Source organism: Myodes glareolus, chromosome 13 (assembly GCF_982192425.1).
Source record: "Myodes glareolus chromosome 13, mMyoGla1.1, whole genome shotgun sequence".
Lineage (NCBI taxonomy): Eukaryota > Metazoa > Chordata > Mammalia > Rodentia > Cricetidae > Myodes > Myodes glareolus.
Window position 1 is genome coordinate 29,249,211 of NC_142038.1, and position 17,217 is coordinate 29,266,427.

At 37.8% G+C, this 17,217-nt stretch overlaps 1 protein-coding gene across 1 annotated transcript in view; it reads right to left on the reverse strand.

Annotated features, from left to right (window-relative positions):
• Positions 1-17,217, reverse strand: part of Adamts19 (ADAM metallopeptidase with thrombospondin type 1 motif 19) — a 185,299-nt gene that overhangs the window by 95,739 nt on the left and 72,343 nt on the right. Inside the window, exon 8 of the mRNA XM_087896043.1 lies at positions 4,712-4,817. Coding sequence (XP_087752169.1) covers positions 4,712-4,817 — 106 coding nt within the window. The remainder of the gene's footprint in view (positions 1-4,711; positions 4,818-17,217) is intronic.

A 17,217-nucleotide genomic window follows, 5' to 3' on the forward strand; every position in this document is an offset into this window, starting at 1 on the left:
TTGAAGGAATTGGGCAGAAACTGACCTGGGAGACTCTTTCACAATACTTTGCTCTGTTTCAGAAGGTGTTATTGCAAGTTATCAAGTGAGAAAAGCAACCAAGAATCTTACTTAGCTGTAAGGACTGACAACTGCAATATGACCAGCATGGGAAGATATCCCCAGGCGTGTAATAGTGGCACTTACATCTTAGGGGCAACAAACAGTTGTGCGATTGTACTTAAGGCACACTAAATGGGAGGAAACGCATGCCTGGTACTGGAAACTTAACCAAGTACACCTATCAGGAGAGGTCTCAAAACCTAGAGAAGTCCCAGCCAGTTACTACCATTTTTTCCCTAAAGCAATACAATTCCTAACTGTATTCTCTGCACTTAAACACATATATAAATGTAGCTTTAATCTCTTGTCTTAAAAGCACTTGCAGCAGATGGAGGATACTTCAGGCAGACAGAGTATCAAAATGCGGAGAAGTGACTCCATGGCGCTTAGACCCAACTGGTACATCTACAATGTAACCCTATACCTAAGACTCAGGGAACAGCATGGAAGAGGAGTGGGAAGAGTGTTAAAAGCCAAGGACCAGGAGACATTCTGTGAGACAGTGTCTTCAAGACTTGACAAGGTACCTGCTCCCATGAAATCTCGACAGTAACTTTGCCTGAACAAGATCCTCATAAGAACATCAGTTGAAATGGCGATTGAAATGGGGAAAATAAGGCAAGGCCCGTCCCTAGGTGAAGAGCTACAGAAAATCAGTGACTACTGAGAGAAGGACAGTCAAGCTCCTTCAAGGACGAACCCCCAGACCATCCAATTCTAAGGCGTAGGCTTAACACATACACATGTAACAAACACTAAATGGACTCATCATAACAATAATTAAAGGACAGGTACTGATCTTGAGAAGAGACCATAGGAAGAATCACAGCGAGAAAAGGCAGAAATAATGAATGCAATTACAATTTTCATGTATGAAAACATTCAATTTAAAAGGGGATCTTCTGGTGACTGTTAATATTTTTCAGGATGTAATATTTTCTCGAGAAGCTGTCTATTATGGCAAAACATAATAAAAGAAAAGTAAATGATGACTATGCCTAACTGGAAGTAAATTGGTTTCCATAAATAGCATTTGATTTTATTCAAAATGCATGAATATATTTGACTTGATGTAATTACACTGCTGTGCCCTCCTGGAAAATTGTTAGTTATGAGGAACTATAAGATACCTTTAAATCTTTCATTTATTTTATTTTTTAATCGTTTAATTCACTTTAATTTGTAAAAATGCCCATGAAACAAGCATATCCAGTCCAAAAGCAAAAAAAAAAAAAAAAACACAGGGGATTAATAAGAAAGAAAGAAAAAAGAAAAATACAGGCATAAGAGGTTTCCTTAAACTTTCCCCACGCTTCTGCGAGTCTTCTTACCAGGGTGGCACACACTTGATAGGCTCAAACTATGCACGGGTCTTGTAGGAGATGGCAGCAAAGATATCATCGAAACCAGGTTCTACCATCACTAGGTTTACTCTCCACTAGGGTTGGAGAACTCCTGCTTACTTAGGACGGGTCCTGGGAGGTTTTTCTCTTAAACGTCTCCTTCGTGCCTTCCCCCATTGCTACCACTACTGCCATCAGTGATGACAAGGGCTGATCCTGTCCACCTCTGCACCATTAAGTCCCCAGCCCCCAATGCAAAGATCTTTTCCTTTTTCTCTCAACAAGAACAGGTCCTGAAAAGTGGCGAGCGGACGACCTGCACCAGAGTGACAGGGCTTGTTGATGGACGTGAGGTTGTGTAGTCCCTGGACTAACACCAACTGAAAGGCAGCATTGATGGAAATGGGTTAAGAAACTTCACTTTAGTACATTTTCTGGATGATCCTTATTTACCCAAAGTTCTGCGAACTAATGACACACTAGCTAAAACCTACTCTTATACCATTATTCAAACCATCTGTCAACTGACTTCAATTTAATCTTTGCCTGGAACAGTTAATTCTAGCCTAGCATGGGTCATTACTCTCTGGTGAAATGTTTTCCTATGCAAATCTTCATTTATGTTTCAGTTCAAATTTTAACCTTTCATTTGCTACAAAGGACTGACTGTTCAATAAATAAACCATCTTCTAGCCCATGTTTCTAGTGACCTTTAACATCTGTGTCCTTAAAATACAGAGTATGTTACACATAATTAGAACTACCTTTGATTTCTGGTGAACACTGAGGAATATCTGTTCACTATTGCTGCCTAGAATTTGTTTAAAACTGCCATTTAAAAATACCATTTAACATTTTTCTTTGAACTATTCAGTTTCTTACCAAGTGAATAACTACTGTTTTATCAGCAGATACAGAATTATAGTAGTAAACGTACTACGATGGAAAGAAAAGCAAAAATACAAAGTTTCTTCTAACCCTGAAACTGTGAGTGAAGGATTGCATGCCTCTAAAATTCTGCCCCAAACTCACTCAATGAGGAATGTGTGCCATTGGCCACAGTATAAGTGATAGAGGGAGACATGTGACACATTTGCCGCAAAGAATTCTGGGTAATACAACACAGCGACGGGAGACTGACCTGTGTTCACTACTAATTTCAGTAGAATAGGGAATACTAAGTATAAAAAAGTTAATGTTTAATTTGAGAACCAACAGAATTCTAGGGGTTGAAATTTTATCTACAACAACCATTAGTTATTATTACAAATAAAGGTCCTGCTCTAAAAATCATAAGAAATGATAGTTTTCAGTCTTAATTTATTCATTCAAAAATTTTGGTATATATTCATTGTACATAGTAATTGATTTCATAAAGACAGTTTCTTTCCAGTATATCATGTGACCTGACAATATCCACCCCCAACCCCCCAGCCCTCTACCCTTCCCTTCCTGCCAATCTCCTACCCCTGTCTCTCTTATGAATTCATGTCATAAAATATGCAGTACATTATTTTAAATCACAAATGAAAGAAAAATGTGATAATCACCTTTTCTGAACGGGGCTTGTGCCATTTAATCTAATAATCCCCAGTTTTACCCATCAAACAACACCTTTTCATTGCTTTATGGCCTGTCTGGTCATATTACAATTCATCTGGTTATACCATAGTTTTTAATTCATTAATTTACAAAAAGGTTAATAGACAACAACAGTAACCATGGGACACTGTAGTGAAGATAAAAGTCTTGATGAACAAGGCGTTCTTAAAGATTATGGCTTTTGGCAAGACTCGACTACATTTCTACTGCTGATGTGACCAGCAAACTGTGAAACTTACATTCACAATTCGGTCTGTTATCACTCTATACACCATATCTACTACAATAGACTTCGTGAAAACACACAAAGAGCTTTTATGTTACTTTCATTTGAAAGTAAACCAATATCAGTCACAAAAGTATTATGACCAATTGACTGAAGGAAACCTTAGGGCCAGGACAATAGCTAACTTAACCTAGAAATCCGGAAGAGCATGACGCGCATTCAATGGCTTGGGATCAAATCCCTACTCCAATAAATGCCTCTTTTATAACTTTGAGGGGGTAAATAAAATTTCTGATGACTTTTTGCTATAATGTAGGAGTACAACAGCACCCAGTCACAAGATTCCTCCTCCGAGTACTTAGAAATGTGTCAGTACTGTTTACTGATTATGATCGCGATTAATGGCACTGGTGGAATTACAAGTGCAGACCCTATGCCCGGCAGTCACTGGTCAACCCAAAACAAACATAATGGCAATTTTGTTGGTTCTTTGATCATGATGTTTTATCAAGGTTTTTTCTTTTTTTTAAGTTTAGCTTATAGTTTTCTTTTGTGTATATCCTGTGGTTTCTGGTGTTATGTTTTCATGGAATTCTTGCGTGTATGAACAAGAGTCTCTGTGTTTATATGTGCTTCACTTTTTCTTGGACTCTTTTTCTTCTGTTTTTGTTTGTTTTATACCATTTTGTTTGTTTTTATTTGATCTTTCTTATTATTCTAAATTTTATTACTATTTAGATACATGTTTGTTTTTTAATGAGAAAGAAGGTGTGGATTTGGATGGGGGAGACGTAGAGGATTCGATAGGAGTTGAGGGAAGGGAAACCATAATCAGAATATATTGCATGGGGAAAACTATTTTCAATAAAATAGAAAAGAAAAAGATCTATGGTTGTACTCATTCTCCTGTGTGAATGAACTAGTCTGTGGAATGTGTTTGTATTTGACAAACCTTGCCCAGAGTCAAGTTAGTGTTAACTGTATGTTAATGATGTGTCTCATTTCATTACTTGCCTAAACTGTGCAGATTAATTCATTTAGTCTGTGATGAGAGCCACGGAGATTCTGCTATTCTGAAGTATTCTCACTTGTTGGGTATGATTTTCTTGAGTACTTGTTGAAAGCACACATTACTTCATAGTTTCATAGCTATCGCAATATTTATTTGGAAATATGCTGAGATCAGTCATGCATTGTCTTGACGCGCTGTCTGGGTGAGGACTGCAGCAGTCTAATGGGGCTTTGTTCGAAGTGTCAGGAATGGTTACAGGTTGCACAATGTACTCTGCATTACTCCCTCCACTTCTTACACTGAGTTCTTCAAAGGTTTCAAGAACGTGAACTCCAAAGGAAATAATCAAAAGCATACATGGTTCCCAATACCTCACATTATAAATCTATGTGCTAAATGTACAAGGTGGCAATGACTTTTACTTACTTGTGACCCATTTCATGAGCAATTGTAAATGCAAGGTTCAGGCCATTGTCTTCAGCAATAATACACTTTCTCTTTTCACTACACATTCCATTCAAGTAAGCTATACCTAAAAGACATCAACATTATTAATCATATGTCAAATTTAAACTGAAAAAAAATCAACACGTCACATGGATCAGAACAGAGAAAATCTAGACACTTTAATCACTTTCATATTTCATGTCCTGCATTCTTAGACTAGCATATTTTCCTCAAATGTTAGGCTTGTTACTTGTTTGTATTCCTTATTTTTATGTCTGTGTGTGGCATGAGTGTATGCATGTGTGTGCACGTACACCTGAAGATGAACGCCAGAGGACTGAGGTCAGAAGTCTTTTTCAATTGCTTTTCACCTTAATTTTTGAATTAGGATCTCTCACCAAGCTTGGGTTCATTGGTTCAGCTAAGCAGTATGGCTAACGAACTCTAGGGATCTGTCTATTTCCATATCCCTAGAGTTATAGACACACACTGCCTCTCCAAGATTTTTATGTGGGAGCATGGTATCTGAACTCAGATCTTCATGCATTCACAGACAGAACTTAAGTGAGCCTTCTTCCCATGCCCCTCTTTTTATATTGTGTAATTTTTGAGCCTTAACGAACTGTCCAAAATTTCAAATGTCATACTGAGATTTGTAAATGCAATAACTCTAGGCTCCCAGTTGTGTGATAAATGCTGGAGGTTTTCCCCCCTAAATAGATGCAGCTTATTATGTTAAGGGAACAGCTTCCTGAAATTCTTGCACACTAAAGGCAAAGGAGACACCACTGTCTGGTGCAGGCATCCTGGATGAAAGGGAGGCAGTGTCTCTAAAAGGGAATAAAAAGGCTGAAAAAAATCCATTGCAGAAAATATGCAAGTGAGTTAATTAAGTACTAAGGGGCTCCCTAATATAAATGAGAGGAAAAATGAAAATGGGTTCCGCTGATGTGGAAGAGCATGTCCCGGAGTAGCACTAATATGGATAATACAAATACTAATAATGGATCGACTGAGGGCCGGGCAACCTAGTGACTGGAACACGCAGGCTTTGCTTGTGTTTGTGTTCTGCTGATCAGGTGTGGAGGAAGAATACAGAATGTGTATCAGCGGTCCACTGTATGTGGAAGAAGGGAAAGATGTGTAGGAATCTCTGTGTGAGCAAAGAAACAAGGCAGCAAAGCCTGAAAATATGAAGAACAGGATAGAGTAAGAGGGAAAATGTGTTCATCCATAAAGAAAGGCGGGACTGCAGAGATAGCGCAATAGTTAAGAGCATTGGTTGCTCTCGCAGAGGACCTGAGAAGGTAGCGGTGGCTCCTGCTCATGGAGCAGATACCCTCTCTGGACTCTGCAGGCACCTGTGCTCACCTGTTCATAGCCTGCGCCCCCAACAGCATGTACACACATACAGAAGTAGTCAGTGCCAGGCAAAAAGGTGTGCGCCTTTTAAATCCAGCACTTGGGAAGCAGGGGCAGGTGATGCTCTATGAATTCCAGGCCAGTCTGGTCTCCGTATCCATTCTAGACCAACCAATGATACATATTTAAAATCCTGTACAGGGGCGGTGTTTGTAATTAAAATAAAATACTATGACTGTTACCAGAGAGTGGAATTTAGGGATTTAAATTGTCAGAGCTTTTTAATGTTAATGGTTCTATGCACGCATGTAAAAAGCTGGGGCATTAAAATGTCTCTGACATTTAAAGTTAAATAACTCAGCAGTGTTTGTTGAATAAGAAATTTGATGTTAGCAACAAGACAAAACGACAGCCTACAGAATGGGAAAAGATCTTCACCAATCCCACATCAGACAGAGGTCTGATCTCCAAAATATACAAAGAATTCAAGAAATTGGTCATCAAAAGAAGAAACAATCCAATAAAAAAAATGGAGTACAGACAGAAACAGAGAACTCTCAACAGAGAAATCTAAAAATGGCTGAAAGACACTGAAGGAAATGCTCAACTTCTTAGTCATCAGAGAAATGAAAATTAAGACAACTCTAAGATTCCATATTAAACTTGTAAGAATGGCCAAGATAAAAAAATTGATGACAACTTATGCTGGAGAGGTTTTGAGGCAAAAGGAACACTTCTGCATTGCTGGTGGGAATGCAAGCTGATACATTCGTTTTGAATATCAGTATGATGATTTCTCAGAAAATTAGGAAACAACCTTTCTCAAGACTCAGCAATACCACTTTTGGGCATATATCCAAAGGATATTCAAAGTGCCACAAGGACATGTGCTGGACTATGTTTATAGCAGCATTGTTTGACATAGCCAGAACCTGAAAACAACCTAAATGCTCCTCAACTGAAAAATGGATAAGAAAAATGTAGTACATTTACACAATGTAGTACTACATAACAGAAAAAAAAAAAACCGACATCTTGAAATTTGCCAGCAAATGGATGGAGCTAGAAAACATCATTTTAAGTGAGATAAACAGGCCCAGAAAGACAATTATCATATGTACTCACCCATAAGTGGTTTTTAAACATAAAACAAAGAAAACCGGCCTACAAATCACAATCCCAGAGAACCTAGACAACAATGAGGACCCTAAGAGAGCCATACATGGATTTAATCTACTTGGGAAGTAGAAAAAGACAAGATCTCTTGATTAAATTGGGACCTTGGGAGAGGGTTAAAGAGGAGGGGAGAGGCAGGGAGGGAAGCAGAGAAAAATGTAGAGCTCATTTTTAAAAAAAAGAAATTTGACGTCAGAATAAACTTAGGAAAGTTTGAAGGACAATCAACCTCCATAGAAAATGTGGGGAGAATCAAGGCGAACCAAACAGTGCTGTGGTAAAGCACACATGTTTCATCTATGAAGAGCTGATAAACACAGTGGGAAAAACTGTGGTTTAAAGTCAAAGAGTGAGAGGAACGAAAGAGCCAGCACTGTCATGTTCCTCCTGAGCCAGCATGTAACAAAGCAGAGCAGAAAATGAATGTTTTGAGAGTCCTGGAGGGCAGAAGTCTACAATCACAAGGGTAGAGCAAATTATTGGCTCACAGTGTGCTTACAAAAACATGCTGATTAATATTATTATATATGCTATGAAGACATTTATAGTATAAAATATCTGTGCATATGAAATGATAGAAGATATTCAAGGGAAGACTATATATTTACAAAGAGGTAAGAGTGCGGCCATATTTTGAGTCCATATTTTCATATATTACAGGAAGAAGGAAACAACTAAGTATGTGGTGATTTACTAACAGCAGCTGAACAATGTGATAAGACTATGGGTGAATTTTCTCCCTGTTTCCAATTTCCCAAATTCATGTGTTTGTAGTGAGAACTTTAAAACTTTTAAGCACAGTAATCATCTTTATAAATTTGATTAGTAATTGCAACTTCTCATAGACCCGGTTATGGTTTAGCAATTGAAAATGACCTGCTCCTGTTCTACTGATGTGTAAAGTCAGAGATATCAACTGGTGCTTGGTAAATCTGAAATTCATTGACCCTGATTTGGCAGATCAAGGACATGCCTTTGCCTTGAATGTTATGGAGAGCACTTGTTACCACTTAAACAAATTGTATTACTTTGTTTCAAAGGCCGCACTTTCGCGCTCTCCTCAAGAGCCCATGTGTTCCCTATTAAAATGAGGTCGGGGGTTAGGAGGGGAAGGATTTATCACAGCTGTTATTAAAGAGAGACGCAATACAGACCTATTTCAAAGCACCGTAAATGGAAAGAATCCTTGAAATGTAAAGCAAACAAAAACAGCGTTCTGGTTTCCCATGTGAACGAAGATGCGTACCAGAATGCAGGAGAATCTTCTGAAAAAAGATAACTGTGCTAAGATATACCTAAGGAAGACCACAGGAAACTCTTGAAGGGATGCAGGATGCATTTACAAAAGACTCGGAATGAAATGAAATCAGAGCTCGTATCTGACCAGAAAGATAAACACAAACAGAACTAAGTGTTCCTCCACCAGAACTGCTGCTTCTACGACTGGCTGGACCACCTGAATTCGACATCCTGGCTTTCCTAGCAGAGGGTTTTGGGAGAACTTTAGGTAACTTATTTACCCTATAGTTTGTATTCTAAATGTTATTTACTGATGAGACATATACTTCTAGAGATTTATTGCAGTCAAAATCATAATATGTAATGAACAAGAGAGTCCATTTAAATATGTTCAACACACTTTTAGAAATGTGAGCCAAAAAAACACTCATTTTTAAATGGGGACACTAAGATGTGTGCAAGTATGAAAGATATTAGTATAGGGAGAAAGAGATACGTTATAAAGGGAAAACCAGAAAGGCATTATGAGCAGGAAACCAGCTGCTGGTATTATCACTCAGTAGGTGAGGAGGAGAAAACAACAAGAAAGGGTAGATATCACCAGGCCGGCGAGAGAACATGGAGAGGGGCAGAGAGATGCTCATGCTGGCTGCCTATCTCTACAACAGCTGATTTCTAACGTCCTGAATATGGACTGTGCTGAAAAAAACATGATAAGTAAATTCCCTGAAGTGAAGATTAATAAATCACGTTTTACTTCAAGAATTAAATAAAAAGATAACTTTGAAGAATGAAAATATTTTTTTCTTATACTCAATAGAAATTTCCGAGAGAGTAGCAAAATAGTGCCTAGATATTGAAAATCCATACACATGATTACATCAACTATTAACATTGTTATAAAGTAGTAATCTGTCTTACTAATTGTCGTATTGTTAGGTTACTTACCGAAAGAAAGAAAGAAAGAAAGAAAGAAAGAAAGAAAGAAAGAAAGAGAATGAAAAAAGCACTCTTCGGATATGAAAGTACAATTATACAAATTTTGAATGTGAAATAAATGTCATTATAATATACTTTCGATTCTCTTAAGGCCATTTACAATATTATCAACAGTGCAGTTTCTGTAAATACTAAGGAAAAATGACTTCCGACATAAAAAAGAAAACAACAAAAAAGTGTAGTGCCTCCCTTGATAAAACAAGGTAGAATACTACAAAGATGTTAAAGTGCACAGGGCTTGACTGAAACTCCTCTTATAAAAGAAAAGTTGAATGTTTAACAAAGATTAAAAGGGGATGCTCAAGTACAAGAAAAACTTCTTAAAATTTAAAATTTGAGACTCGGGGTGATGATCAGAAGTTGTTACAACCTATGCATCTTTGGGTTCCTATTGCTGTTAAAAGTCTATGGCCACGGCAACTCTTACAAAGAAAAAGCATTTAATTGGGTGGCCTGCATTTTTAGAGGTTTGGTCCATCATCATCAAGGTGCCATACTGTAATGTGCAGGTAGACACGGTGCTTGAGAAATCACTGAGAGGCCTACGTCTTGACTCACAAGCAACAGTAAATGGTCCATCTCACTAGGAGTGGCTTGAGTGTATATGAGACCTCAAAGCCTGTCTCCACGGTACCACGCTTGTTCCAGCAAGGCCAAACCTCCCATTTGGGCCACTCCCTTTGGAATCATGTTCTTTCAAACCACAGTGTAACATCAAGTGGGAGGGTTATTATCGGGCATAGCTTCAATATGGATGGGGGTGTACAGTTTAGGGACGAGGAACTGAGATCCACAAGCAAATTAGAAAAGTTGGAATTGATGCTATTTCTTGATTTTAAAGATTCATGAAAATGACTTTAAAACAGTCATTATTGAAAGTCAGAAAGTAACTTTAATTCAACAACAACAAAGCTGGGAATGCTAGAGAAGAAAGACTTCAGTTAGAGAACTCAAGCCCCAAGTCACTGTGAATGTGAGTGTGAAGCCATGAACAAAATGTAAAAATGGCTCTTGCACTAGAAAATGCTTTCTCAGTCCAGAAAATATGACTTAATCATCTCAGCAATCATAAAGAGGGAAAACGAATCCACCAAATATGGCCTCAAGATAAAATTAAAACCAAGCGAAGAAATTGTCCACTGGGCCAGAAACATAAAACCCAGAGCAAAAAAAAAAATATGCTAAAACAAAAGCTATTTGACTATAATGATAAAAAGCACATGACCTCTCAGCCGCATCCTGGGGCCATGTTGGGATTTGAGGGCAGTGCTGTGACTGGGCCTCTGGTGCTGTCTGGCCCAGGACTGATGCCAACCATGTCTGGGTCAGCGGTCCTACAGAAACCGACGTCTGTGCTGTGTTTGTTGTTCCTGATACCATCAAAGGCAATGGCAATGCCTATTGGTGTCATTCTTGCTCAGTTCATGTTCCGGCGGTCAGGCTGGTGAGAATTTATGTGTATAGCTTCTGACATTCCTGGAGACACAAACTCACATTAAGCTCCCTCAGCACAGGGCTCCTGCAATCTTTCTGTCCCCTCTTCCCCAATGTTACCGGAGCCATAAACGTGGGGGTGATCAACTGGAGATGCACTCAGCAAGAGAAAAACCAAGCCTGACACTGGAAATCCAGTCAACTACTCACAGCTACTGAAGTTAGCCATCTTGGACAAGAACCTGCAACCACTACATTACTAAACGAGCATAATCCCTAACAAGAATCGAAACACTTGTCCTTAAACCCACAGATTAGTATAGTTCTCTTCCCTCATTAAGGAAACTTCTCTTTAGAACAGACATAGAAAACTCCAGAACACCAGAACTAAACTATTTTAAAAGATGAAAAACTTGTAGCTTGCATAAAAAGAAATCATACCTAAAATACGAGCATAGAAACACATGCAACCTTCATACAAGTTGAAAGTAAAAGAGCAGAGATAATCCATGAGGAGCAAAGGTAATTATGCAATTATATAAGTGCAAGAGGTGCACCAAGGGGTGGCTGGGCAAGATTCTCTGAAAGTCATTTCCCCGTGGACACACCACACTTAAAGGCCAATCATACACTGAACTACCTTCACCAAAGCTAAGGGAATCATGGCAAAGAATACAGGGTCTGCCTGTTTCTAGAATACCAAAACAAAATAAAACAACAAAACACCCCGAGAAGCCTCCCTATTTTATGCCTCTTTCAATTCCAAGCAGGCTAGACGACAACCTTTCCCATGTCAGAGATGCAGAGAAGATCAAGCCTTTACATTAGACAGGAAACCCTGCACCCAGATAAGAGCTGACAAGCATCCAAGCATTCCTTATCCATCCTGCAACCGGAACTGGAGTAGGCCAGGCAGCTGCCGCCTCCACCAGCCGTCTTCCAGCCTTGGTCTATCTGGGGTTCTTGAGGACAGACTATTCTGTTGCTGTTAACTGAACATATTAAAAATGTATCTGGGAAAGAGTTGGCCGTGGATTGCCTTGTTGTGCTTCTACAGTGACAAGATTGCAGTGGAGACTCCTGGCAACTACGAAAGTGGCGTTAGCCAGTGTTTAAATGGAGCAAATGTTTAGAGAGCTGAAGAAAAAGAAAGATATGATTTGAATTTCAGGAAAGATGCAGACAAACAAAAGCAGAGAAGGAAGAATGAATTATTAACCTACCCCCTCAGTATTCAGATGAGACAACACAGCAACATGAGTCAAGACCGTTTAGAAAACTCTGGCCTCATCTAATAGTCAATGTGACAGAAACCGACAGGATAAAACGAAAATAAAAGAACGCTCAGAGAACTAGAAAGAACTGTTTGAACCTTGCAACAGGTGATACTGCACCACACACACACAGGTAGTGAAATGTGTCTGAATGGCAGGGAAAGAAGTAGTATCCAGAACACAGAGGACTTCTCTGACAAGAGCAGTTAAAGCCACCTACTTATTCCTATTGCCAAAGGGTGATACACAAAACCTGAAATTTTCTAGAATGATTCGTTCTTTCTATCCAGCTACAGTGGCTAAGATTGGTTATTTCTCAAAAATGGCAAGCATGTTTTCCTCATTAGCCCCTCTTCTCACCTAGGCATTCCCATGTCTGCAATATTATCTTCCAAGATAAGTCTCTATAGAGCTTCAAACCTTTTTTTCCCCCTTTTCTTCTCAATATCAATGACTAATTCAGTGAGGGCATGCGTGATCATATCTAAAACCATAAATTCCTTACTCCCATGATGAAGCTTCCACATTTTTGCTCTAGCTCACCCCAGTGCTCACCCTTCTTGCTCACCCTGCTGCCGAAGACAGCTCTGACCAGCAACCTCTTCATCCACCTTGCTTAAACCACCCAGTTCTCTGGGGCCGGGGCAGTCAGTTAGCCTCAGAAGGGAAATTCCAGTTTTCTACTCTGAGTAGTCAGTTATTTATTCTTAGTAGTTCTCATTGAACCATTTTGAACATCCCAAGTTTTGGAGTGCTGAATGGGTACACTAGTCTGTACAGCTCACACACCTGTTCCTGCTTCTGAATCTCTGACAAGGTTCTAGACAAAATTGTACTGCTATGCAGAAAGAAGGAAGTAAAGGATGGTTCAAGTAAACACGTAGGAATAGCTTGAACATGGGAAATAAGGGAAGGAGGTCACAGCAGAGAATGCAGTCCCAGCCAGCTCTTTCTCTGGTCTTGAGGAGAATCCTCCTCCTCTTCAGTAAGGCAATGAGAAGGCAATTTTTACTCATCCGTTACCTTCTACATCATTCTCTTTCATGTGAGCTTCTAACTCCTCCTGAGACTATCAGAGAAGACCTCTCGAGTTTTGGAAGATTAAACTTTCAAATGCTGCAAGTTTAAATTGAATCAGATTATTCTGTCTATGCTTGCTGTCTTGATTGAATGCTTATAACCCATGCACAAAATATAAAACCTGAAATTCTTAATCCATCTTCAATTGAACCAGAAAGTGCAGTGTTGTGGCACACTGGAAAAGCCATGTGTAGTAAACTACACAAGCAATTCCACGTCAGAAACTTACTACTGGTCTCCACAAACCTGGCTGGAAATGGGTATTTCCCTCTGGGTAACTAACGTCAGAGTTCTCAGGCACCCTCCATGATTTGACTTGCAAGCAAAAGAAATGAACTGATTTTAAGGATTTCATCTGCCTTAGAGATGAACAGCCTGACTTTCAGAAAGGTTAAGATTAGTCAGAATTAATCTGTGTGAAGTAATGCTAAGCATACAGATGGAAAACATTTGTGTTCTGATTGCATATAAATCAGGAATTTTGGCTAATACATGTTTATAACGTTATAACATAAGCATATCCCAAAGGTATTGTACAGGGACAAACACCATGCTACCAAAACTGTAGAAACTGCTTTCTTAGTAAAAAAAAAATAAAACAAAAAGCTAATAGAAGGCTTTTATAAGTACAGAAACACTCAAACATTCAAATGGGTTCCTTATTATTCTCCCATCACCAAGCCTATTTTTAATAAATCTTACTTCATAAGTTGCTTTGTTCTCAGTATAATCAGCATCTATTTAAGTAAAGGAAAATTATGTTCAGAGACTCAAGAAATCTAAATACTATTACAATTTTAAAACAATTACAATTATAAACATGTATTATTAAATATCTGATTATAAATATATTTATTATATAGAGATATTAGAGATTACATTTTATAAATATAAGCCTAATATAATGATTTGTTTTTTGTTTGTTTGTTTGTTTGTTTTTAGTTATTTGCTGCGTAGCTCTTGCTGCTCTGGAATTCTCTCTGTAGATCAGGCTGATCTCAGTTTCATGGAGTTCTGGGATTAACGGTGTGCATCACTACTGCCTGACTTACTATAATGTTTTGATGTAATTTGTCAAGTAAAATATTTGCTTAAAGATAAGTGATTCCAAATGTAGATTCAGGTACAACTTTTTTATGGGGTCCCCGAAAAGTGTTCAATATTTTAAAATTCCAAATGGACTTTAATACTAGTTCGTTCACCGCCTGTGTTCTGAAGTATAAAGTAGGCAAAGTAATAAAAATTAAGATTTTAAAATTGACATTCATTTCTAAACTGATCAAAATATATGCTTTAAATACAGGCATATTTTGGATACCGATTATACCTCAATAAAGCCAGTTTTATGAACTTGTCTAAAATTGATGATTTGTGCTCTTGTGTCAAATCAAATACAACTGCTCCCAATTTCAAGCTAGGTTGTGATTTGGGAAAGTTTTGTTCTCCTCTCTAAAACAGTCTTCACACTGACAATAGTTGCCCAGGGGAGCAGGAGCTCTAATTGATCAGATGCTGGATTCCAAGGAAATGGGACCCTGCTAGAAACAAGGAAACTTTAAATATTATATCCATTTGCCTTTATTTGTATAAAATAATTAATTATCTTTTAGCATAGTTAATTCTTGAAAAGTTCAGAGAGAAGATGCTGTCTTCTAAGAGACACTTAGCAAACGTCACCTCTATGGATGACTTTGGGTAACCTACACTGTGCACAAAGTTCCCAATCCTCAACGTTCATGAGAATAACTGTAATAACTACAAAAAAATTGGAGATTTTCCAAATAATATGATTTTGTTTTGAGAAGAAAGATGTTTAATTATGTTTCAGTATTCAGTGTTTAAACTGCATTTAAACAGTTACCAGTAAAAATGAAAATTTGTAGTTAATATCAATTTTGAGCTGTAAGGTCTTGAGAAGTAAATAAAGGACAGCAAGCTTTTCTCTTCTCCTTTAGAATCGTGTGTCCATGTCTTATCGACACAACATGTCTTGCCAAAATAGACAAAAAAAAAATATGTGTGACTTATGTTCTGGACAGCACCTAAGAAGATACCCAGCACTGGCCAAGAATTAAGGAAGACAAAGTCAGCTTGCTCCTCCAGTGACACCCAGAATCTCATCTGTCGTGTGTACCACCATGTTTGTCCTCAAAAGATCACCCCAGACATGCAGACATGCCCTCTGTAACTTTTTGGAGCCTTTGCTTCATTCAGCTTGCTTTCAGGTCCTCCAAAACAGTTATGTATATCAACACCTCTTTCTTTATCATCACTGGATGACATTTTTTTATAATGCTCTTTCCACAGATTGCTTACCCATTTACCTACTAAAGAATATTTCAATTGCTTCCAGGATTTGGCAGTTATGAACACAGCAACTTTAAACTTTCGTGAATATGATTTGGATGAAGACAAGTTGCTTGTCTGTTTGCTTCTATCTTACTTACTTACTCATTGATAATCCTCCACCAGCATCATTTGTAAAAGGAAATATTAATGACCAATATTATTTAAGAAACTGGTCTCATGATATTTCTCCACTACCTCTTTAAATCTTATATTAATAGGTAAAGCACTGTGGTATTATTCAATGTTTTAGCTCAACATTTAATCTAACACTGCAGATATATCACTAGCACTGCTATAAAGAAGCTAAGCATGGTGGCAATTCCATCAATCCCCGCATATTGAGGCAAGAGAATTACATACTGGAAGGTACCATTCATGAGACAGAAAAGGAAAAAGCCATGATAAAACATTTCATCAAATATACTGGTGTCTTGACCTTGGACTTTCTAAGCACGAGAACACAGAGAAATAGACTTTTATTGCTTTTAAACCACTTTGTCTATGGAATTTTATAGCAACACCATGAAAATTCTAAGACAAAGACTGTCCAGTATTACTCTATCAATACTCTATCAGAAATACCTAACATGGGAATAGTTCAATAAAACATAATATAATTATATTTTGATTTAAAACATATTAAAAGTATAAATAAGAAGATGAGATCAATGGAAGTTTACAGCTTCTGCTGAAGTAAGAATCATTATTATTTGGGGGAGTGGTCACTAGAGGTTACTTATTCTCCAGTGAATGGTCCTGAATGCATGAACAATTGGCATGACCCATAATTTTACTGTATCTAAGAAATATACTTCATGCCCCATGACAGATAGCATCTTAAAATTAAGCATTGGAAAAAAGTAGTCTAAGAAAATGAAACCAAGAAACAAACTATTCTAATATCCAACAAAATTGACTTTAAAAATAACACTAACTAGAAGAGCTAAGGGCAGCTTATTTATACTTATTAAAAAATTTATACTTATTAAAAAATTCAAAACTAGAATATTACTAAAATTGTAAATAGCTATGCACCAAATGTAGAAATAACCAATTTCATAAAACAAACCAGCAAACAAAATGCTATTAGATTTAAAATCATTAATTGACCCCCAGCACAGTGATAATGAGGAATTTCAGTAACCCATTTGGAGATCTGAATAACAATGTCTCATATAGTCTAATGTATTCAACCCCTGGTTCTCAGCTGTTGACACTGGGTTCAGGATATTGGAGAAAATATGTCACTGGAGGCTAACTTTGACAGTTTAAATATTCATGCCATTTTGTCTTAGTTACTTTTTTACTGTTGCAATAAACAACTTGATCCAGGCAAATTATAAAATAAAGCACTCAATTGGGCTTGTGGTTTCAGAGGGTTGGAGCCTCTGATGACAGAGCTTCCATGTTGATCCACAAACAGCAAGCAAAGAAAGGGAATGGTGGAAAGCTGCAAGTCTTCCTTAAGAGATCACATCTCTTCATCCTTCCCAAACAATTCCACCAGCTGGGACCAAATATTCAAACAGATGAACGCATGAACCATTCTCACTAGAACCACCAAAGACGTCT